The 26,532-nt window shown below is 37.7% G+C and overlaps 2 protein-coding genes across 2 annotated transcripts; both read left to right on the forward strand.

Moving 5' to 3' along the window:
* The first annotated feature begins 12,500 nt into the window (after positions 1–12,500).
* On the forward strand, positions 12,501–13,446 carry LOC139018048 (olfactory receptor 5P76-like). Its single transcript, XM_070426685.1, has one exon. It carries the CDS (start codon positions 12,502–12,504, stop codon positions 13,444–13,446), a length of 945 nt encoding a protein of 314 aa, XP_070282786.1. The 5' UTR covers position 12,501.
* A 6,980-nt stretch (positions 13,447–20,426) lies between these two features.
* Positions 20,427–21,372, forward strand: LOC139018049 (olfactory receptor 5P76-like). The gene has a single exon (XM_070426686.1). The coding sequence runs from the start codon at positions 20,428–20,430 to the stop codon at positions 21,370–21,372; it is 945 nt and encodes a 314-aa protein (XP_070282787.1). The 5' UTR covers position 20,427.
* The last annotated feature ends 5,160 nt before the right edge of the window (positions 21,373–26,532 follow it).

The following is a 26,532-nucleotide window of genomic DNA, read 5'->3' on the forward strand; positions in this document are numbered from 1 at the left end:
TTCTTTCTTTCTTTTTTCTCTTCTACCTTTTTCTCTTCTTTCCCCCTTATCTCCCAACTCTCTTAGCTCGGGTGGCCACCTTTATTTGGGGTTAGTAATATCGTAAATACAATAGTGTTCAGTGCCTGGTACGTCGTGCCTTGTTGTGTTGTATTTTGTGCCTTTAAATCAACGCAACAGATTCAAGCAACAGCGGCCTCCTGATCACCACACGCTCTGCCTGGGGAACAGTTGCTGCGTCTGAAGCCTCCCTCCACCAGCCAGAAGAGCCACCACAACTGTGAACAGCACCCACCAGAGGCTCTGCTATCAACAGAGGAGCCGCTGCTACCACAACCGCCCAAGGAGCAACCACAGACCGAGAAGCCACTGCCACCCAGGGAGCAGCCACTGCCACCCAGGGTCCAAACAATTCAACAACTAGTAATGTCAGTGAGATCAAACATGGGTAGACAAAGAAACCCCCAAAGGAAAGAAAAGGAGGACTCGCCAGAAAAGCAGCTAAGTGAGACAGAGATATGCAACATGACGGAAAAAGAATTCAGAATAAGGTTCCTAGAGTACATGCACCGGATGTTCAAGAAGCAAGAAGAAACAGATGAAAAACTCAACTACGTATGCAAGAAGCTAGAAGAAACAGATGAAAAAATCAACAACTTAAGTAAGTCCCAAGAAGAAATGAAGAGCGACATAGCTGCAATAAAAAACACCACTGAAAGTATCAACAGTAGACTGGGAGAAGCGGAGGACCGAATCAGTGAATTAGAAGACAAGGAAGCAAAACACACTCAAACTGTACTGCAAATGGAGAAAAAAATTAAAAGACAGGAGGAGAGCCTAAGGGAACTTTGGGACAACATGAAACGAAGCAACATACGAATAATAGGGGTGCCAGAACAACAGAAAGATGAACATGGATTAGAAAACCTATACGAAGAAATAATATCAGAAAACTTCCCTGAGGTGGGGAAGAAAAAAGTCACACAAGCCCAGAGAGTCCCAAACAAGGTGAACCCGAAAAGACCCACACCAAGACACATCATAATTACCATGGCAAATGTTCAGGATAAAGAGAGAATCTTACAGGCTGCAAGAGCGAGGCGGAAAGTAACATACAAGGGATCTCCCATTAGATTATCAAATGATTTCTCAACAGAAACACATCAGGCCAGAAAAGAATGGACGGAAATCTACAAAGTGATGCAAAGCAAAGGACTGAATCCAAGAATACTCTATCCAGCAAGGCTATCATTCAAAATTGAAGCGGAAATAAGAAGCTTCACAGACAAAAAAGGGCTAAGGGAGTTTATCACCTCCAAGCCAGCCATGCAAGAAATGCTAAAGGGACTGGTGTAAAAGAAGAAATATCAAGCTCAGAAAGAAAACAGCCACACACACACACACAAAAAGAAATGGCTACAAACAAGTACCTTTCAATAATAACTTTAAATGTAAATGGACTAAATGCTCCAACTAAAAGACATCGAGTGGCTGAATGGATAAAAAAACATGACCCATACATCTGCTGTCTACAAGAGACCCACCTCATTGGAAGAGACTCCCACAGACTGAAAGTGAAGGGATGGAAAAATATCTTTCACGCAAATGGAAAGGAAAAGAAAGCTGGGGTAGCAATACTTATATCTGACAAAATACATCTCAAAGTGAAGGCCATAACCAGAGATAAGGAAGGCCACTTCATAATACTAAAGGGATCAATACAACAAGAAGATATAACCCTGGTAAACATATATGCACCCAATGCAGGAGCACCCACATACATAAGAAAACTTCTGGAAGATATCAGGGGAGAAATCGACAATAATACAATCATAGTAGGGGACTTTAATACACCACTGACATCACTGGATAAATCCGCTAGAAAAACAATCAGCAAAGAAACAGCAATCCTAAATGACTCACTAGATCAGATGGACTTAATTGACATCTTCAGAACACTACACCCCACAGCTGCGGAATATACATTCCTCTCAGGTGTTCATGGGACATATTCAAAAATAGACCACATATTGGGTCACAAGCAAAGTCTCCACAAATTCAAGAAGATTGAGATCATAAAAAGCATCTTCTCAGACCACGATGGCATAATGTTAGAAATAAACTACAATAAAAACAACCCAAAATACTCAAACACTTGGAAGCTGAATAGCATGTTATTAAATATTGATTGGGTTACCGATGACATCAAAGAAGAAATTAAAAACATCCTGGACACTAATGACAATGAAAACACAACAATCCAAAACCTCTGGGACACAATGAAAGCAGTCCTGAGAGGGAAGTTTATAGCTCTACAGGCCTATCTCAAAAAACAAGAAAAAATGGTAGTTAATCATCTAACTCTACAACTCAAAGAATTAGAAAGAGAGCAACAAGAAAACCCCAGAGTGAGCAGAAGGAAGGAGATAATAAAGATTAGAGCAGAAATCAATGACATAGAGACCAAAAAAACAATACAGAAAATCAATGAAACCAAGAGCTGGTTCTTTGAAAGGATAAACAAGATTGACAAACCCCTCGCCAGGCTCACCAAGAAGCAAAGAGAAAGGTCCCAAATAAACCAAATCAGAAATGATAGAGGCGAAATAACAACAGACCCCACAGAAATACAAATGATTGTTAAACATACTACGGGCAACTCTACTCCAACAAACTAGACAACCTGGAGGAAACGGACAAATTCCTAGAAAAATACAACATTCCAAAACTCAATCAGGAAGAATCTAAAAACCTCAATAGGCCAATAACTATGGAAGAAATTGAAGCAGTCATCAGAAAGCTTCCAGCAAACAAAAGCCCAGGGCCAGACGGCTTCACAGGGGAATTCTACCAAACATTCAAGGAAGAACTAAAACCTACCCTCCTCAGACTACTACAAAAAATTCAAGAGGAAGGAACACTTCCAAGCTCATTCTATGAAGCCAGCATCACCCTAATACCAAAACCAGGTAAAGACATCACAATGAAAGAGAATTACAGGCCAATATCCCTCATGAACATAGATGCCAAAATCCTCAACAAAATCTTAGCAAATCGGATCCAGCAGTACATCAGAAGGATCATACACCATGACCAAGTAGGATTTATCCCAGAGATGCAAGGATGGTACAACATCCGTAAATCAATAAATGTGATACATCACATAAACAAATTGAAAGAAAAAAACCACATGGTCATATCAATTGATGCAGAAAAAGCATTCGACAAAATCCAACACCCATTTTTGATAAAAACTCTCAGAAAGGTGGGAATAGAAGGATCATACCTCAACATAATAAAAGCCATATATGACAGGCCCACAGCCAACATCATACTCAATGGACAAAAACTAACACCATTTCCCCTAAGAACAGGAACAAGACAGGGATGCCCACTCTCACCACTCCTGTTCAACATAGTACTGGAAGTATTAGCCATTGCAATTAGGCAAGAAGAAGAAATAAAAGGCATCCAAATTGGAAAAGAGGAAGTAAAACTGTCCTTATTTGCAGATGACATGATATTATACATACAAAACCCTAGAGACTCCATCAAAAAGCTACTAGACTTAATACATGAATTTGGCAATGTAGCAGGATACAAAATTAACCCCAAGAAATCTGAGGCATTTCTATACACCAATAGTGAACTTTCAGAAAGAGTGATTAGAAAAACAACCCCATTTACCATCGCACCAAAAAAATTAAGATACCTAGGAATAAACTTAACTAAAGAGGTTAAAGACCTCTACTCAGAAAACTACAGGACGTTGAAAAAAGAGATAGAGGAAGACATAAACAGATGGAAGAACATACCATGTTCTTGGATTGGTAGAATCAACATCATTAAAATGTCCATACTACCCAAAGCAATCTATAAATTCAACGCACTTCCCATTAAAATACCAATGGCCTTCTTCAAAGATCTAGAACGAACTCTCCAAAAATTCATCTGGAATAAAAAAAGACCCCAAATACCTGCAGCGATCCTGAGAAAGAACAAAGTAGGTGGGATCTCAATGCCAGATATCAAACTGTATTACAAAGCCACTGTTCTCAAAACTGCCTGGTACTGGCACAAGAACAGACATATAGATCAGTGGAATAGAATAGAGAGTCCAGAAATTAGCCCGAACCAATATGCTCAATTAATTTTTGACAAAGGAGGCATGAACATACAATGGAACCAAGATAGTCTCTTCAATAAATGGTGTTGGGAAAATTGGACAGATATATGCAAGAAAATGAAACTAGACCACCAACTTACACCATACACAAGAATAAACTCAAAATGGATAAAGGACTTAAATGTACGACAGGAAACCATAAAAATTCTAGAAGAATACAAAGGCAACAAAATCTCAGACTTATGCCAAAACAATTTCTTCACTGATACAGCTCCTAGGGCAGTTGAAACTAAAGAGAAACTGAACAAATGGGACTACATCAAAATAAAAAGCTTCTGCACAGCAAAAGAAACCATCAACAAAACAACAAGAAAACCCACCTCGTGGGAAAACATATTTGCCAACGTCATATCTGATAAGGGCTTAATCTCCAAAATTTATAGGGAACTCATACAACTTAACAAAAAGAAGATAAACAATCCAATCAAAAAATGGGCAAAGGATCTAAATAGACACCTTTCAAAAGAGGACATTCAGAAAGCCAAGAGACATATGAAAACATGCTCAAAGTCACTAATCATCCGAGAGATGCAAATCAAAACAACAATGAGGTACCATCTCACACCTGTCAGAATGGCCATCATCAACAAATCAACAAACGACAAGTGCTGGAGAGGATGTGGAGAAAAAGGAACACTTGTGCACTGCTGGTGGGAATGCAGACTGGTGCAGCCACTATGGAAGGCAGTATGGAGGTTCCTCAAAAAACTGGAAATGGAACTCCCTTTTGACCCTGTGATCCCACTACTAGGAATATATCCCAAGAAGCCAGAAACACCAATCAGAAAGGATATATGTAACCAGATGTTCATAGCAGCACAATTCACCATAGCTAAGATCTGGAAACAGCCTAAGTGCCCATCAGTAGATGAATGGATTAGAAAACTGTGGTACATCTACACGATGGAATACTATGCTGCTGTTAAAAAGAAGGAACTCCTACCATTTGCAACATCATGGATGGAACTGGAGAGCATTATGCTAAGTGAAACAAGCCAGTCAATGAAGGAAAAATACCACATGATCTCACTCATTCATGGATAATAAAGACCATTACAAACTTTTGAACAATAATAGATACAGAGGCAGAGCTGCCTCAAACTGATTGTCAAACTACAGTGGGAAGGCCAGAGAGAGTTGGGGGGCAAGAGGGAGGGGAGTAAGAGATCAACCGAAGGACTTGTATGCATGCATATAAGCATAACTAATGGACATAAGACACTGGGGGGTAAGGGAGGGTAGGGGTTTGTCAAGGGCGGGGGGAAAAAAAAGGACACTTATGTAATACCCTTTGTAATACTTTAAGCGAAAAAAAAAATCATAACTGGGGCAAGAATAAGTGATGTAGGTATCAAAAGTGTGCGCTACAATCCTTTGCCCACACCACTTAACCTCTTGGCGAGAGAAGGGAAAATACCACTCCAACACTTCACTGTATAAATAATTCCATTCTAGAAGTTGTTTTTGGCACTGCCCTAAACAAATGCCCTAATATGCCCTTGAATTGCATAATTACTTAAATGTTCTTGGACCAATTTTTGATTTTGTCTTTTTTGGAGGGTGGTTATGGGTAAAGTCATACTTAGCAAAATTCTGATTTTTGGTCATCTTGGGTTATCAATGTTATCTTAGGTTAGTTTCCCTGGAAGCATATCCTGAGAAGAGGGTTTGTTTTAAAGTGATTTATGTAGAAGCTGCTCCCAGGAGAAACTAGGAAGGGAGTCAGGGAAGCAGGGCAGCAAAAAAGAAGAAAAGCAAAGAAGGGTGCAATCTCAAGCCCTGGTTCTCCAGGGAATATAATGTATATAGGCATAATAGCACCATCCTTCAATATTTTGTAGTCAGCATATGAAATTTATAAAAATTTATTCTAATTACAGAACACAGTATCAAGGAAATGTGACTGAAATAAGAACTCAGTGCTGGAAAGATAGTTGAAGAGAAGAATAGATGGGAAGATATCTTTATAATCATAAAATAGGGGTCATTAGATATCTTCTATAGTTAAAGTAAAATAAATGTGAAATGTATATTACATAGAGTTCTAAGGTTTAAAAGAATAGAAAATAAAAAACCAATTATTGAAAGGAGTGAAAGTTATATGAGTGTTTGAGTATACTGACTGATGTGAGGGATGGAGCTGTGCACAATGTCAATAAATGAACATATAAAAATTCTAGATGAATTAAAAATGGTATAATCTTTAGAAACACACATTTTATGCTCCAGGTTATTTAATTCAGCTTTGATTAAAATTTAAGTTACAACCAGATGATTATTATAATAGCTAGAAACTCAAAATAGAAAGAAACTGATTTTTTTAGGCAATGTAGAATTTGAGATGCCAATGAACTAAGCTAGTCATTACACCTTGTTATATAGATATGAATAAAATATTGAAAATAATATATATGATCATTAAAGAAATTGAAAACATGCTATTTTGGGGAGTAAGATTTATTTTATTCTCTACTTAACTTTAATAAATTTGAGTTTATAATACCCTAGCCCAGTGGTTCTCAACCTGTGGGTCGCGACCCCTTTGGGGGTCGAATGACCCTTTCACAGGGGTTGCCTAAATACATCCTGCATATCAGATATTTACATTACGATTCATAGCAGTAGCAAAATTACAGTTATGGAGTAGCAACGAAAATAATTTTATGGTTGGAGGTCACCACAACATGAGGAACTGTATTAAAGGGTCGCGGCATTAGGAAGGTTGAGAACCACTGCTGGCCGATAAGATTCTACTTTAGTTCTATGTATTGAATGCTGTATATCTTTCAAAACATGATACCATCACATTCTAGTTCTTTTTAGCTGTGAGAAATTATTCATTTTTACTTAATCTTTGCAATAGAATATTGAATTAAAATTTATTTTCTTTTTTGATATTTAACATGGATTATTATGACCTTGTTATAATAAATTGAACAAATAATATCGGTAATGATTCTCTAGACTTGGAAAAACTAAGGGTTTTTCCTTGTAGCAATTATGTTCCCAATAAATAAAAAGGAAAACTAGTAGGAGCACAGATAGAAATTCTAAGTTTTCTTTAGTAAAGCATATTATTTATAGACCAGCCGTTCCCCATTCAGTCGATTTGCATATTAGGGTTTTATTATATAGGATACTGAGTAATCTCAATCATAAAAAAGTTCAAAGAGTCAAGAGTGGCTACCTGTGGGGATTTAAAATATATATATATTTTTTTATTGATTTCAGAGAGAAAGGAAGAGGGAGAGAGAGAAATCAATGATGAGAATCACTGATTGGCTGCCTCCTGAAAGGGCGAGGGCTAGGCCCTCCACCTTGCCCCAGGGTAAAGGCTAGGCCCTCCACCTTGCCCCAGGGTAAAGGCTACACCCTCCATCTTGCCCCAGGGTAAGGGCTACGTCCTCCATCTTACCTTGGCTACGTGTTTGGCAAGGAGCTTCTTCCCGGAAGTCTAAGACTCTGCTAGCCACACCCAGGAACAAGACATCGACTTGCGCCTGGCCAATCGGCAGAGCACAGTCCTTTCTCCTCCCCTTACTCCAACCCCCCCTATATAACCGGTCTCTAGGCGGGGTTCCCTTTCTCTTGGCCACTTGGCTAGCCGATGTGTCGGTGAGTCTGGTGGATGGAGAGCTCAAGCTAGCTTGAAATACAGATTCTTATGCTTTTGCATCGGATTGGCTGGCTCCCTGATGTGGTTTCTTGGGAATCTTGAAATCTGGGCATAACATTCTGGGCATAACAAATATCTAGAAATAAATATTTCTCATGGGGTTGGGGAAATTACAAGGCAAGTTAGAACAATATCACAATATTTGAGCAAGAATCTAGGCCAGTGATGGCGAACCTATGACACGCGTGTCAGAGGTGACACGCGAACTCATTTTTTTGGTTGATTTTTCTTTGTTAAATGGCATTTAAATATATAAAATTGAAAGGGCGAGGGCTATGCCCTCCATCTTGCCTGTATCCTCCATGTTGGGGCCACGTGCAGCCTTCTTCCCGGAAGCCCAGGCCTCTGTTGGCCACACCCGGGATTTTAAACTAACCAATGACAATCAAGGGAAGTGCGCGCCATAGATATGACCACATCCTGTGTAACAAGACCCGGCTTGCGCCTGGCCAATCGGCAGAGCACAGTCCTTTCTCCTCCCCTTACTCCAACCCCCCCTATATAACCAGTCTCTAGGCGGGGTTCTCTCTCTCAGCCACTTGGTTTGCCATTGTGTCGGTGAGTCTGGTGGACGGGGAGGTCAAGCTAGCTTGAAATACAGATTCTTATGCTTTTGCATCGGATTGGCTGGCTCCCTGATGTGGTTTCTTGGGAATCTTGAAATCTGGGCATAACACCTCCTACTGGGGAATCGAGCCCACAACCCAGGCATGTGCCCTTAACCAGAATCAAACCTGGGACCCTTCAGTCCACAGGCCAACACTCTATCCACCGAGGCAAACCGGCTAGGGCACCTATGGGGATTTTTAAAGGAAGAGAAGATGGACAATTGTTATCTCTTCTGAGCCATTTAAACCAAGTGCATGTAATTGATAGCATTAAAAAAAAGTAATGTTAAATTATTTTAATAAATGACTCACTTGGGCTGTTCAGTGGAAGACCAAATGTACATGTAGGAAAATCAAGTATACCGCTTTGCAGAGTTGAGATAAAGTGGACACAAGAAGGAATTGGGAGGTAAGATGAACAGGAGTTGGTCGTGGGTAAGCAACATCAGAATATGTTGGGATTCTGAGTACTGACCTGGCACTCAAAGCTACAGTGTAGGCCTAGCCAGTTATAGGGAGTCAGGCAGAGTGTTGAGGGTGGGAAGCAAAAACTGTGTAGTGTAGAGGTCAGGAATAGTTGGGAACCAGTGGTCATAACTGATGCACTTAAGTTTTAAAGTTGACAAGATGACAGTAGCGGTGGCACTCTGCATCTCCTAGCTCCTGTGCTTGGCGTTCACCAAGACCAATACCCTCCCCTCAGCCCCCACAGCCTACAAGTACCTGGCCCGCACAGTCACTAAAGGCGCCTTTCTGAGCCAAGCCCCTTGGTTTCGCTTCCCTTACCCAGGTAATGAGAAGATGGGACCCTTCTGGCTTGGGACACCTTTCCCAGGGCTTCCCGTGGGACCCAGGGCACGAGTATACATGCTAGCATCAGTCTGAGTTGAATTTTAAACCTAGCTTGAATTATACCAGTTGGGTCTACTGGACAAGTATCTTTATGCCTCAGTTCACTTTCTGTAAAATTAGGATATTGGGAATACTTAGCTCACCAAATTATTGTGAGGATTAAATGAGAATAAGTAAATATAGTGTTAAGCACAGTGTTTGGCAAATATCAGTGGAATTTCCATTGAGTGCTGCATTAGCAGGGTGAGATAGGACTTTCTAAAATAAGGATTAGCAAGAGAATTAGCTTGAATCTTCAGGTTGAAGATAGCTGTTCTACCATCACTCATCTAGTCAAATAAGCCATTAACCAGTAGTCATCCGTTTGAAGCATGTGAATTAATTCTGATGTGGAAGTCATTAAGAACTCTCTTTACTTCACAGTTCTCTATAACTTTAAAGATATACATTGTACACATTTTGCTAGAAAAAAAACAAACACTTTCTAAATAATTATGTTATTTAAAATTCAACTTTAGGTGGCATTCCACCCCAAGGCATCTAAAGGAGTATCATACATATATCATGATAAAACACTTATAAAATACACATTCAACACATGTTGAATGAATGAAACTAAGGTTACCATTTTATAGCTGAAGTTTAATATTACTTAACCTGAAATATCAAAGCACACTTAGAAACAATATTTAGCTATGAAACAATTTATTATTTATACTCCCAATAAATAAAGTACACCAAAATCTAGACATTAAGAAAAATACCGATTAGTTCAAAATTGACAGACCTCTTGAAAATTATTTGTATTTGTATTTGTGTTAAGTGAACTGCTCAATACTCACTTGAGAATGTGATAATGATCCCTGGTGCTTTTGAATTCACATTTGAACTTCTAGATTCTTCAGAGGTTTATCCCCAAAGGCAAACAATAATAAAAACATGCCTACTATATAACTATAATGATTTTGAATTTATTGCTGTAAGAGAATGAATTCCTGTATCAACAGGTAAGATTTTGGCTTTTGTGAAGATCTATGATTTCCATTTATTCTCTAAAGTTGCACCCACAAGGCCTGGTGGAGAAACAAGGCAGATGGAATCCAGCAGTCAGCTAGCAAGTAACCTTAGCTGAATTAACCCAAGTTTCTACAGTCTATTTAGTGGGTATAAACAAATATAATTCAGGGTACCAGGACTCCTCCTTTATCCACCCATAAGACCAGAAATTCACATGATCTTTCCCACTGTCTAAACTTGGCACTCAACCATAATGCTAATTAATTCATTGGCTTGAGATGCTTTGGAGACTTACTGTTTGTAAATATTCTGTGGAAAATATCCCTTTGTTCATTTTTTCTGAATTCTTTAGCTTACAGGCAACCAGATACTTTTGATCAAGTTGAGAATAAACAGACAAAAACTTGGAGACGGGGTTCAGTCTGGCCATGAGCTGGGTGAAACTGGGTAAACTTCTGAAAATTTTAGGCTGTAACTTTATTCAGCTGCTTATTATGTTAAAACTAGGTTTATTTCATTCTATAATACTCCAATTATAAAACATTGTTATATCAGGAAGTGATTTGATGTATTTAGGCTCATATTTCAAACTACTTGATATAACAATATTTTAATTGTAAATGTTAAATTTATACTAGGTGTCTTTATTTGTAATCTCAATTTGAAATTTCTTTCTTATTTATCCTGTTAAGAAAACTGTAATTCTTCATTTTAAAAAATATTTTTATTGATTTCAGAGAGGAAGGGAGAGGGAAAGAGAGATAGAAATATAAATGACAAAAAAGAATCATAGATTGGCTGCCTCCTGTACGCCCCACACTGGGGATGGAGCCCACAACCCAGGCATGTGCCGACTGGGAATCAAACCATGACCTCCTGGTTCATAGGTTGATGCTCAACCACCAAGCCACACCAGCTGGGTCTGTAATTCTCCTTTTAAAAAGTCTTGTTTTAGTTTTAGGAACTATAAACTTTCTGATTAACTATGCACCTCTTTTATACATTAGCTGTAAAAAGGGTAATTTGTTACCCACACATTTCTGAGAGACTCAAAAGGATAACTTGTTACCCACACACTTCTTCATCATGACTATTAATTTCATTTATAGTGTAATTACAAAAAAATGGACTGGCTTCAAACTGCCTGAAATTCACAACTTGATTCCACCACTTGCTATGTAAACTTGGTGAGTCATTTTATAATGTCAAGTCAGTTTCTTCATCCATAAATGTAAGTCCTCATTATTTCATGAAAATTAAGATAGAACTATATATCTAAAATGTTCACACTGTGCCTACCATTTAGTAAACTTTCAATAACTGTTAGCTATTACTCATGTCTTCATTATACATTTATCTTTTCTGTTATGCTGATCATTCCTATTTGCTATTATTACTTAGTCTTGTTTATAATGTTTAAATTCAAAGCCACTTTAAGTATATTTTATAAATTGATAATATAAAGAGAAAAAGACCTACATTATTTGAAGTGGGTTCTCTAGTTGTGGTAAATGTTTCCCTCCACATCCCGCATGGTTCAGGGTTCAGGATCTGGAAGAGGAGCCGCACACAAATGAAAGAGAAGAGACAAGAGATAATTGGAAATATTGGGGGGCCAGGCGGGCAAGTCCAACTCAAGGGGAAGGACTTCCACTGGTGCTCAGGCCTCACCAAGCTTTTATTGATCTGGGATACACCCATAGCATAGCCCTTAGGCAGGCAATTTCCAGTAACACACAGACTAGCCCATCAGCAGGCAATTTCCAGTAATAGGCAGACCATCTTATCAATAAGGATTTACATGACTATCTGGTGGGGAAGTTGCTTCAGCTACCATTGTCTGGACTAACTGGGTGCACAGCTCTGACCTTTGCTAGGGCTTCAATGGTCACCAGCTTTCCGGGATCCTTGTCTATGCTTCTCAACTAGTGAAGACAATAAGCGGTTTCCCACATCTAGTGTTTCTGCTAAAAACAATTTTTAAAATACACAAGATTCACTGCACATAGCTGTGGACTCTCAAAAAAAGTCTTAACTTAGCTTGAATAATTATTTTGTTTACAATAACTCCTATTTGTATTGAAGAACATAAACCATTAAATTCAAACTTCTTTAACATAATCTTTCATCACTGGTTCGTTTGGTAGCAGCAACATTATCTCATGGATTCCCTGGGGAATGCAAACCACACGGCAGTGACAGGCTTCATTCTACTGGGCTTAACTGATGACCCCATCCTTAAAGTCATCCTCTTCATGATCATCCTGGTTATCTACCTGGTGACTGTATCTGGCAACCTCGGCACAATCATTCTTATCAGAATCTCTTTTCAGCTCCATCATCCTATGTATTTTTTTCTGAGCCACCTGGCTTCTGCGGACATAGCTATTTCAACTTCTGTCACACCCAATATGCTTGAAAACTTCCTGGTGGAGGGAATTCCCATCTCCTATCATGGATGTTGCACCCAGCTTGGTTCAGCTGCATTCTTTGGGACAGTGGAGTGCTTCCTTCTGGCTATCATGGCATATGATCGCTTTGTGGCAATCTGCAGCCCACTGCTTTATTCAACCAAAATGACCACACAAGTCTGTGTCCAGTTCCTCATAGTGGCTTACATAGCTGGTTTTGTCAATGCTTGCTCTTTCACTATTTCCGTCTATTTTTTATTTTTCTGTGGACCAAATCGAGTCAATCATTTTTTCTGTGATTTTGTTCCTCTAGTTGAACTCTCCTGCTCTGATAGCAGTATCCCTGCAGTTGTCCCCTCATTTACATGTGGCTTCGTCATTGTGTTCACAGTGTTTGTCATAATTGTCTCCTACATGTACATCCTCATCACCATCCTGAAGATGCGCTCCAAAGAGGGGCGCCGCAAGGCCTTCTCCACCTGCTCATCCCACCTCACTGCGGTCACCCTGTTCTATGGGACCCTCACATTCACATATGTGATGCCCAAGTCCATTTACTCAACCGAACAGAACAAGGTGGTATCTGTGTTCTACACGGTGGTGATCCCCATGCTGAACCCCATCATCTACAGCCTCCGGAACAATGACATTAAGGGGGCTCTGAAGAAAGTGCTTCACAAGATAATATTTTCTTAGTGAGGCCTGCTATTTTATGAGCTTAGATATGATAACATACCATAAATATAATAAAAGGAAATTGAGTGTCCGTGGTAAAAATATATTAATTTGTATGTAATTAGCCATGTGGAGTTCTTTTTATGAAAATGGGGGGGGGTGTATTTTCTGATATCAAATAGTATCAGAGGCCCACAGTCAGTCACTTGTAATAAAATTAACCTAAATTTATATCTATGAACACAGCTTTCTTAACATAAAAATACTTTATATACTTAAAATCCCCTCAATTATAATTCATTTTTACAAATATCCTAAAATAAATGTGGTAATTATAGTTATAACTGAGTACACCTGTTATCCCTCTGTAGAACCCTGTGTATTTTCTTCAGAATATTCTGTGCACTTGTAATTGAATATTCAGTATTCGTTTTCTCCACAATGTTGGAAGCTTCATAGAGACAGCAAAAATGTCTTTTTCTCTCCCTATGCATCTATTTTCATAGCAGCATAAATGCCTAGTTGAAATGAATGAAACAATTAATGCATGAATGGATGGCTGAATGAAGCTTTGCTGTGTCATGAACCACTAGTTCTGCTGGCTTTGAATCCTGGCCACTGATATGTTGAATGTTTCACTGTGATTCAAGTGACCGAATGTTTGTGTCAGATCTTGCTACAAATTTGATAGGCCATTACACAAACTCATGCTCACCATAATTAAGACCTTGCCTCCACACTGATTAACTCAGATTGGCAACTAGAATCCCAGCACAGTTATTAAAAGATTTGTAAACATGTTATATTAAAAATGTCTTTTTCATATATTTGCATGGTTAGAGAGTTTGAAAATCTAGAAGTCAAATAGTAAGGGTAGTAGTGGCAGCACTGAGAGTATTAGCAAGAGAAGCTAACAATATGAGATTGTTTACTACATTCCAGGTACTGCTCTCAGAGATCTACCGGTTAAAGGAATTAATTATCAGAATACAACTATGAAGCTTGTTTTTACTGTATTTTACAGAGTATGTAACTATAACACATAAAGGTTAAACAAAACTCCAAGTCACAAATATCCTCTTAATAATTTGTCTTCTTTTAGGTATATAGTCTGTCAAGGGACAATATGAGAACCCCTTTGAGAATAAAATAAGACCCATACATATGCTGCCTACAAGAGACCCACTTTAGATTGAAGGACACACACAGACAAAGTAAAGGTATGAAAAAAGCTATTTCATGCAAATGGAAGCAGAAAGAAACTGGGGTACCAATACTTTTTATCAGACAAAATAGACTTTAAAACAAAGGCTATAATAAGATACAAAGAAGGACATTACAATAATGATATATGGAGCAATCCAACAAGATGATATAACCCTTATAAACATTTATGCACCCAATACAGGAGCACCCATATATACATAAAGCAATTTTTGACAGTCCTAAAGAGAGAGATCAACAGTAGGAGACTTTAACACCATTGGCATCATTGGGTATATCATCCATACTGGAAAATCAACAAGGAAACAGCAGTTTTAAATGACATATTAGTCCAGATGAATTTAATTGACAATTTTAGAACATTTCACCCCAAAGAAGCAGAATATACATTCTTTTCCAGTGCATATAGTATATTCCAGGATAACCATATGTTAGGCTACAAAACGAGTTTCAATAAATTTAAGATTGAACTCATAGCATGCACCTTCTTGAATAACAATGGCATAAAACTAGAAATCAACTTATAAGAAGAAACCTGAAAAATATTCACACAGATGGAGGATAAGTAACATGCCACTAAACAATGAATGGGTTAACAGTGAGATCAAGGAAGAAATAAAGAAATACCTGAGACAAATGAAAATGAAACCACAATGACCCAAATATCTATGAGACATCTGCAAAGCAATTCTGAGAGGGAAATTCATAGCAATACAGGTCTGCCTCAAGAAAGAAAAATATTAAATAAACAATCTAAACTAACATCTAAAGAAACTACAAAAACAACAACAAACAAAGCCCAGATTGAGTGGGAGGAAGGAAATAATAAAGATCAGAGAAAAAATTTTAAAAATTGGGTTTAAAATAACAATAGAAAAAAATTATTGGAACCAGGAACTACTTTTCTGGAGAATTAAAATTGATTTACTTTTAGACAGATTCTTCAATAAAAAGAGAGGCAGGGTCCAAATAAATAAAATCAGATATGACAGAGAAGTGATGACCAACAGATACCATAGAAACACAAAGATTACAAAGAAATACTTCGAACAATTATATCCCCACCAATTGGATAACCTGGAGGAAATGGAGGAAATCCTAGAAACATATAATCCTCCAAGTCTGAATCACATAGAACAGTGGTTCTCAACCTTCCTAATGCCGTGACCCCTTAATACAGTTCCTCATGTTGTGATGACCCCCAACCATAAAATTATTTTCGTTGCTACTTCATAACTGTAATTTTGCTACTGTTAAGAATCATAATGTAAATATCTGATATGGAGGATGTATTTTCATTGTTACAAATTGAACATAATTAAAGCATAGTGATTAATCATAATTAAACAATATGTAATTATATATGTGTTTTCCGATGGTCTTAGGCGATCCATGTGAAAGGGTCGTTCGACCCCCGAAGGGGTCGCGACCCACAGGTTGAGAACCACTGACATAGAACAATAAAATCTGAAAAGACAAATATCTACTAATAATATCAAATCAGTAATTTAAAAATTCTCAACAAAGGAAATACAAAGAAAAGTCCTAAACCAGATGGCTTCACAGGTACATTTTACCAAACATCCAAAGAAGCATTAATACCTATGCTTTTCAAAGTGTTCCAAAAAACTGAAGAAGATGGATGACTCCCAAACACATTTTATGAGGCCAGCATTACCCTGATACCAAAATCAGATGAATACATTACATCATAAACAAGCATAATCTCAAGATTAAAACCTTAAATGTAAGTCTCAAAACCATAAATATCCTAGAAAAGAATGTAGACAGTAAGATTTTGAAGATTTCTTATAGCAACATTTTTTTCTGATATATCTCCTTGAGCAAGGAAAACAAACAAAAAAAAATAAACAAATGGGAGTACATCACACTAAAAAGCTTTTGCACAGCAAAGGAATCCATCAACAAAATGAAAAGACAACCCACTGAATGGAAAACATATTTGCCAATGATACATCTGATAGGGGGTTAATATACAAAATTTATAAAGAACTTATACAACTCAACACACACATACACACAAAAAACAAACCAAAAAACAAACAAACAATCCCACACCAAACAATCCAATGAAAAAATGGGCAAAGATATTGAAAACTTATTTGAAGAAATAATGAGAAAATTTCCCCTACCTGGTGAAAGAAATAGACTTATAAATCTAGGAAGCACAGAAAGTCCCAAACAAGATGAACCCAAAGAGGCCTACACCAAGACACATCATAATTAAAATACAAAAGGTTAAAGACAGAGAGAGAATCTTAAAAGCAGCAAGAGAAAAGCAGTTAGTTACCTACAAGGGAGTACCCATACAACTGTCAGCTGATTTCTCAACAGAAACTTTGCAGGGCAGAAGGGAGTAGCAAGAAATATTCAAAGTCATGACTAGCAAGGAACTATAACTAAGATTACTCTACCCAGCAAAGTTATCATTTAGAATTGGTCAGATAAAGAGCTTCACAGACAAGAAAAAGCTAAAGGAGTTCATCACCACCAAACCAGTACTACATGAAATGTTGAAGGGTACTCTTTAAGAAGAAAAAAAGGAGAAAAAAAATAAGATAAAAAAATATGAACAATAAAATGGCACTATATACATACCTATCAACAATTGAATCTAAAGCCGAAACCGGTTTGGCTCAGTGGATAGAGCGTCGGCCTGCGGACTCAAGGGTCCCGGGTTCGATTCCGGTCAAGGGCATGTACCTGGGTTGCGAGCACATCCCCAGTGGGAGATGTGCAGGAGGCAGCTGATCGATGTTTCTCTCCCATCGATGTTTCTAACTATCTCTCTCCCTTCCTCTCTGTGAAAAATCAATAAAATATATTTTTTTAAAAACCAAACAAACAAACAAACAAAAAAAAACAATTGAATCTAAAAATCCAAATAAATGAACAAGGAATCAAATGAACAAAATAAACTGATGAACAAAATAGGACCAGAAGCATGGAAACATGGAATAGACTGACGAATCTCAGAGAGGGTTGGGGGTGGGAAGAGATTAGCCAAAGAACATGCATACATGCATTACCTATGGACACAAACAATAGGGTGGTGAAGGCCTAGGGTGGGTTGGGAACTGGGTGGGAGGGGAGAGGTAATGGGGGGAAAAATCAGGACATCTGTAATACTCTCGATAATAAAGATATATTTTAAAAGACTAGTTTGCAAATACCAAGGGGTTAACCAATAAAAAATAGAGGAAGTAAACAAAAAATGGGGAAAGGACCTGTATAGACTCTTCTCCAAAGAGGACATGTGAAGGTGGCTTCAGACATATGAAAAGATGCTCAATGTCACTAATCATCAGAGAAATGCAAATTAAAACTACAACAATATATCACCTTACACTTGTCAGAATGACTATCGTCCATAAATGAACAAACAACAAATGTTGGTGAGGATGTGGACAAAAGGGAACCCTCAAGCACTGTTGGTGGGAATGAAGGTTAGTGCTGCCACTGTGGAAAATTGACAGACCCATTAAAGAATAGTTGTGTTTGTGTGAAGTGAACTGCTTAATACTCACTTGAGAATGTGATAATGATGCCTGGTGCTTTTGAATTCATATTTGAATCTCCAGAATCTTCAGAGGTTTATTCCCAAAGGCAAACAATAATAAAAACATGCCTACTATATAACATCAGTGAGTTTAATTTATTTCTGTAAGATGAATGAATCCCTATGTCAACAGGTAAGATTTGGCTTTTGTGAGGAATCTATGATTGCCATTTATTCTCTAAAGTTGCACCCACAAGGCCTGGTGGAGAAACAAGGCAGATGTAATCCAGCAGTCAGCTAGCAAGTAACCTTAGCTGAATTAACCCAAGTTTCTACAGTCTACTTAGTGCAGTCCTTCTCAACCTTCCTAATGCTGCGACCCTTTAATACAGCTCCTCATGTTGTGGTGACCCCCAACCATAAAATTATTTTCATTGCTACTTCATAACTGTAATTTCGCTACTGTTATAAATCGTAATGTAAATATCTGATATGCAGGATGTATTTTCATTGTTACAAATTGAACATAATTAAAGCATAGTGATTAATTACAAAAACAATATGTAATTATATATGAGTTTTCTGATGTTCTTAGGCGACCCCTGTGAAAGGGTCTTTAGACCCCCAAAGGGGTCACAACCCACAGGTTGGCGACCACAGGTTGAGAACCGCTGACTTAGTGGGCATAAAGAAATATAATTTAGGATACTATGACTCCTCATTTATCCACCCATAAGAACAGAAATTCACATGATCTTTCCCACTATCTAAACTTGGCACTCAACCATATGCTAATTAATTCATTGGCTTGAGATGCTTTGGAGTCTTAATGTTTATAAATATCCAAAATCTCCCTTTGATCATTGTTCTGAATGCTTTAGCTTACAGGCAACCAGATACTTTTGACCAAGTTGAGATTTAACACTCAAAAACTTGGAGACAGGGTTCAATCTGGTCACGAGCTGGGTGAAACTGGGTAAACTTCTGAAAATTTTAGGCTGTAACTTTATTCAGCGGCTTACTATTTTGAAACTAAATTTATTTCATTTTGTAATACTCTAATTATAAAACATTGTGATATTAGGAAATTATTTGATTTACTTAAGTAAATTTATACAATATTTAGATTGATATATATTTTATATATTTTTTTATTGATTCAGAGAGTAAGGAAGAGGGAGGGAGAAAGATAGAAACATCAATGGTAAGAGAGAATCATTGATTGGCTGCCTCCTACATGTCCCCTACTGGGGATCGAGCTCACAACCAGGCATATGCCCCTGACCAGAATTGAACCCAGGACCCTTCAGTCCACAGGCTGACGCTTTATTCACTGAGCCAAACCAGCTAGGGCTAGGTTAATATTTTAAACTACTTGATATAATAATAGTTTAATTGTAAATGATAGATATAATAAATTTATAATGGGTATCTTCCTTTGTAATCTCAATGTGAAATTTCTTTCTATTTCTTCATTGCCCTATTAAAAATTATAATTCTCCTTTTAAAAAATGATCTTGTTTTATTGACAGAAACTGTAATCTTTCTGATGAACTCTGCACCTCTTTTACACAGTAGCTGTAAAAGGGGTAATTTGTTACCCACCCATTTCTGAGAGACTCAATTTCATTATGAGTATTAATTTCATTTACAGTGTAGTTATAAAAGAAGTGGACTGACTTCAAACTGCCTGAGATTCACAACTTGATTCCATTACTTGCTATATAAACTTGCTGAGTCACTTTACAATATCAAATCAGTTTCTTCATCTATAAATGTAAGTCCTCAATATTATTTCAGGAAAATTAATATAGAACTTTATATCTAAAATTTTCACACTGCTTACCATTCAGTAAACCTTCAAAAACAGCTATTACTTTTCCATTATATAATCCTACATTTATCTACTTCTCTTTCATACTGACAATTCCCATTTGCTATTCACATAAGTGTTATGTTTTTAATGTTTAAATTTAAAGCCACTTTAAGTACATTTTATAAATTGATAATATAAAGAGAAAAAGACCTACATTATTTGAAGTGGGTTCTTTAATGCTTCTGCTAAAAACAATCTTAAAAATATGCAAGATTCACTGCACGTAGCTCTGGACTCTTAAAAAACCTCCTAACTTAGCATGAATAATTATTTTGTTTCTAATAACTCCCATGTGTATTAATGAAAATATAAATCATTGAATTCAAACTTCTTTAACATAATCTTTCATCACTGGTTCGTTTGGTAGCAGCAACATTATCTCATGGATTCCCTGGGGGATGCAAACCACACGGCAGTGACAGGCTTCATTCTACTGGGCTTAACTGATGACCCCATCCTTAAAGTCATCCTCTTCATGATCATCCTGTGTATCTACCTTGTGACTGTATCTGGCAACCTCAGCACAATCATTCTTATCAGAATCTCTTCTCAGCTCCATCATCCTATGTATTTTTTTCTGAGCCATTTGGCTTCTGCAGACATAGGATTTTCAACTTCTGTCACACCCAATATGCTTGTAAATTTCCTGGTGGAGAGAAATCCCATCTCCTATCATGGATGTTGCACCCAGCTTGGTTCAACTGCATTCTTTGGGACAGTGGAGTGCTTCCTTCTAGCTATCATGGCATATGATCGCTTTGTGGCAATCTGCAGCCCACTGCTTTATTCAACCAAAATGACCACACAAGTCTGTGTCCAGTTCCTCATAGTGGCTTATGTGGGTGGTTTTCTCAATGCTTCCTCCTTTGCTATTTGCTACTATTTTTTAATCTTCTGTGGACCAAATCGAGTCAATCATTTTTTCTGTGATTTTGCTCCTCTAGTTGAACTCTCCTGTTCTGAGAGCAGTATCACTGCAGTTGTCCCCTCATTTACATCTGGTTCCATCATTGTGTTCACAGTGTTTGTCATAATTGTCTCCTACACGTACATTCTCGTAACCATCCTGAAGATGCGCTCCAATGAGGGGCGCCACAAGGCCTTCTCCACCTGCTCATCCCACCTCACAGCAGTTACCTTGTTCTATGGGACCATCACATTCATATATATGATGCCCAAGTCCATTTACTCAACTGAACAGAACAAGGTGGTGTCTGTGTTCTACACGGTGGTGATCCCCATGCTGAACCCCATCATCTACAGCCTCCGGAACAATGACATTAAGGGGGCTCTGAAGAGAGTGCTTCACAAGATAATATTTTCTTAGTGAAACCTGCTATTTTGTGGCATTTGATATGATTACATACCATAAATATAATAAAAGGAAATTGAGTGTCTGTGGTCAAGATATATTCATCCATATGTCATTAGCCAGTATAGAGCTATTGTGTGAAGATAGGGGGTAGATTTTCTGATATCAAATAGTATTAGAGGCCCATTATTAGTTACTTCTAACAAAATTAGCCTAAATTTATAATTATCAACACAAATTTCTAACATGAAAATACTTCATATACTTAAAATCCCCTTAAATATTATTCATTTTTTCAAAAGTTGTTTTCTGTCATGATTATTGTACCTCCTAACCTTTAAGACTGTGTCTAGTTTCTACAGAAGCTTATCCTGAAATAAACATGATAATTATAGTTATAACTGAGTACATTATGAGTAGAAAAGACCAAGTGCAACCAGACAGCAAAATTACTGATGACATTCTTCTTGGAGGAAGGTTATCAGCTGGGGAAGTGCTCTGTGGAGTCATACATTGTGACCTGTGTTCCTGATCTCTGCTCCAGTCTAGTTACAGGGGACCTCATTATAGAACAGGATGAGATGCCCCTGATTACCCTGTGAATTCTTCTGTCAGGTCAAAACAGTGGTTCTCTGTGGGAAGGAGCAGGGATCCTGATATTTTCATAGACTGAGTGAACAAAATCTTGGAGTGACTTGTTCATGATCAGATTTGCATCGTGTTAAGGAAGCTGGAGGGAACTCCATTGTATTTTCTGTGAAGCTTAATTTACCTCTATATACAAAATGACTACCACATGTATTTCTCTTTCCCTGGCTTCTACTCAGTATTTTAGATAAACATATTTTTGTCTATTGAATCCTTAGCATTAACTGTCTAAAATTATGTAATTATCTCTTTCCATCCCAACTTATTTTCCTCCAATGTTTCATATTATCCAATCAATTTACTGATTCTGAAACCTGACAGTAATTTCCTTCATTCCCTTCTCATGTCTGTCTACATTAGATGACAAAGTCTTATACATTCTGAGCCTAATATTTATTTACTATTTCTCTTCATTTTCATTGTCAGCACTTCTACTCCAAGCTACCAGCTTATACATTTATTTCACAACTAGAGGCCTGGTGCACAAAATTCATGCAGGGTTGGGTCCCTAGGTCTGGCCTTCAAGCCTCCTCCTTCCCTTGCTCCCTCAGCACCCGCGGCTGCTGCTGGTCACCTGCCATGTTCCGCGTCACCCCCTGGTGGTCAGCGCCCATCATAACAAGCGATCAAACTCCCGCTCTCCCAGTGGAACTCCCAAGCGAACAATTTGCAAATTAGCCTTATATGTATGTATGTACAGATATAGATATAGATATATAGATATATAGATAGTACCCATGGGATAGCTGATTTTATGTGTGAAGTTGGCTGGGCTCTGGTGACCAGTTTGGTCAAACACCAGTGTAGATTTTGCTAAGTAGGTATTTTGTAGATGTGATTGACATTTAAATCAGTAGACTTTGATTAAAGGAGGCTAATCTCCATAATGTGGGTGGCCTTCATCCAATAAGTTGATATGACAAAAACAAACAAAATAACAACAACACAAACAAGGTCCCTGAAAAGGATGGGTTCTGTTTCTTGGTTGTCTTAAAACTCAACACTGTGACATCAATTCTTACTAAGATTTTATCTGCAGGACTGCCTTTGGATTTTGGAACTGCCAGTTCCACAATTGTCTATACCAATTCCTTAAAATTTCTCTCTCTCAATGGCTCTATCTCTCTATCTATCTCCTATTGGTTTTATTTCTCTAGAGAATACTAATACAAACCTAACTGCTTTTTTTCTTCCAGCTCTTATTCTCTTCCCATCATTTGCCATACATCAATAATAACCATAAATCTAAATAAATTAATTTCTTTGTTTATATCCCCTAAAGATGTTAGAATAAAGACAACAATTCTGAACATTGGCCTACAAAGTCTTGAGCATGACCCATGTTTCTTTTTCCCCTCTTACCACTCTTCCCTTGATCTCCAAACACATATTAGTAAAATCTAGTAATCAATTATTGGTTTTCTGTCAATACTTAATCATGTCTGTGTTCTTTATCACATCAGGACCATCTCATATGCGATAGCTCTGCCTGAAATACATTTTTCTCTTCACCTCGGTAATGCCTAATGAAACTATACCATAAGTACCAACCTAAACACTGCTTTCTATCCTTTGGAAAGTCTTCTTGAGGTTTCAGTCCACCTGTAAATTAAGTAAACCTGTTATCCCTCTGTAGAACCCTGTGTATTTTCTTCAGAATATTCTGTGCACTTATAATTCAATATTCGTTTTCTCCACAATGTTGGAAGCTTCATAGAGACAGCAAAAATGTTTTTTTCTCTTCCTATGCATCTATTTTCATAGCAGCATAAATGCCTAGTTGAAATGAATGAAACAATTAATGCATGAATGGATGGCTGAATGAAGCTTTGCTGTGTCATGAACCACTAGTTCTGCTGGCTTTGAATCCTGGCCACTGATATGTTGAATGTTTCACTGTGATTCAAGTGACCGAATGTTTGTGTCAGATCTTGCTACAAATGTGACAGGCCATTACACAAACTCATGCTCACCATAATTAAGACCTTGCCTCCACACTGATTAACTCAGATTGGCAACTAGAATCCCAGCATAGTTATTAAAAGATTTGTAAACATGTTATGTTAAATAATGTATTTTTCATATATTTGCATGGTTAGAGAGTTTGAAAATCTGGGGGTCAAATATTAGTAAGGATAGCAGTGGCAGCACTGAGAGTATTAGCAAGAGAAGCTAACAATATGAGATTGTTTACTACATTACAGGTACTGCTATCTACAAGTATTAAGCCATTAAATTATCAAAATACCACTATGAAGTTTGTTCTTATCTGTATTTTACAGAGGATGTAACAGGCACATAAAGGTTAAGCAAAATCTCAAAGTCACAAATATCTTCTTAATACTTTGTCTTCTTTTAGATACATAGTCTGTCAAGGGATAGAATGAGGAATTCTCTGAGAATAAAACAAGACCCATACATATGTTGCCTACAAGAGAACCACTTCAGATCAAAGGGCACACATAGACTTAAAGTAAAGAGATGAAAAAAATATTTCAAGCAAATGTAACCAACAAAGAAATTGGTGTACCAATACTTATATCATACAAAATAGACTAAAAAAATGCTATAATAAGATATGAAGAAGGACATTACATAATGATAGCTGAAGCAATCCAACAAGATGATATAACCCTTATAAACATTTATGCACCTAATACAGGAGCACTTAAATATATAAAGCAAATTTTTTTCAGACATAAAGGGAGAGATCAACAGTAATAACATCACTGGAGATTTTAATACCATTGGCATCAGTGGGCATATCATCCAGACAGGAAAATCAACAAGGAAACAGCAGTCTTAAATGACACATTAGGCCAGATGAATTTAATTGACATTTTTAGAACATTTCACACCAAAGCAGCAGAATATACATTCTTTTCCAGTGCACATGGTTTATTTTCCAGGATAGAACATATGTTAGGCTACAAAATAAGTTTCAATAAATTTAAGATTAAAATCATTTCATGCACCTTCTCCAATCACATTGGTATGAAACTAGAAATCACTTACAAGAAGAAACCTGAAAAGTATTCACACAGGTGGAGGATAAGCAACAAGCCACTACCCAATGACGGGTTAGCAGTGAGATCAAGGAAGAAATAAAGAAATACCTTGAGACAAGTGAAAATGAAACCACAATGACCCAAACATCTATGAGACATAGGCAAAATAATTCTAAGAGAGAAATTCATAGCAATACAGGTCTAGCTCAAGAAAGAAAAAATATTAAATAAACAACCTAAACTTACATTTAAAGGAACTAGAAAAACAACAACAAACAAGACCCAGATTGAGTAGAGGGAAAGAAATAATAAAAGAGTAAAAATAAAAAATTTGAGTCTGAAATAACAACAGAAAAAAAGTTACTGTAATCAAGAGCTACTTTTCTGGATAAAATTGATAAACCTTTAGCCCAGTGGTTCTCAACCTTCTGGCCCTTTAAATATAGTTCCTCATGTTGTGACCCAACCATAAAATTATTTTCGTTGCTACTTCATAACTGTAATGTTGCTACTGTTATGAATAGTAATGTAAATATCTGATATGCAGGATGGTCTTAGGCGACTCCTGTGAAAGGGTCGTTCGACCGCCAAAGAGGTCGCAACCCACAGGTTGAGAACCACTGCTTTAGCCAGACTCTTTCTTCAATAACAAGAGAGACAGGGCCCAAATAAATAAATTCAGAAATGTCAGAAAAGTGATGACCAACACCACAGAAACATCCTATATAATAAAGAGGTAATATGCAAATTGACCATCATCACTCGCACAAGATGGCCACCCCCATGTGATCAAAGATGGCCACCCCCATGTGGTCACAAGATAGCCACCACAAGATGGCCAGCAGGGGAGGACAGTTGTGGATGGTCAGGCCAGCAGGGGAGGGCAGTTGGGGGGGACCAGCCCAGCAGGGAAGGGCAGTTGGGGGTGATCGGGCCAGCAGGAGAGGGCAGTTGGGGGCAATTGGGCCTGCAGGGGAGCAGTTAGGTGTATATCAGGCTGGCAGGGGAGTGGTTAGGGGGTGATCAGGCAGGCAGGCAAGTGGTTGGGAGCCAGCAGTCCCAGATTGTGAGAGGGATGTCCGACTGCCGGTTTAGGCAGGATCGGGCCTAAACCGGCAGTCGGACATCCCCCTAGGGGTCTCAGATTGGAGAGGGTGCAGGCTGGGCCTAGGTACACCCCCCTCCAATGCACAAATTTTGTGCACCAGGCTTCTAGTACAGATTATTAAAAAAATACATTGAACAATGATATCCCAACAAATTACACAACCTAGAGAAAATGAAGGAAATCCTAGAAATATATAATTCTCCAAGGCTGAATCAGGTAGAAAAATAAAATCTGAAAGGACAAATATCAACTAATAATATCAAATCAGTAATTTTAAAATTCCCAACCAACAAAAGACAAAGAAAAGTCCTAAACCAGATGGCTTCACAGGTACACTTTACCAAACATCCAAAGAAGCATTAATACCTATGCTTTTCAGAGTGTTCCAAAAATTGAAGAGGATGGATGGCT

The sequence above is a fragment of the Myotis yumanensis genome, unplaced genomic scaffold (assembly GCF_028538775.1).
Source record: "Myotis yumanensis isolate MYYU_CA2020_CCGP unplaced genomic scaffold, mMyoYum1.0.hap1 SCAF_10, whole genome shotgun sequence".
Taxonomy (NCBI): domain Eukaryota; kingdom Metazoa; phylum Chordata; class Mammalia; order Chiroptera; family Vespertilionidae; genus Myotis; species Myotis yumanensis.

Bases quoted from the DNA above. Each gene is read 5' to 3' on its own strand.
- LOC139018049 (XM_070426686.1), top strand. From the start codon at position 20,428: ATGGATTCCCTGGGGGATGCAAACCACACGGCAGTGACAGGCTTCATT.
- LOC139018048 (XM_070426685.1), top strand. From the start codon at position 12,502: ATGGATTCCCTGGGGAATGCAAACCACACGGCAGTGACAGGCTTCATT.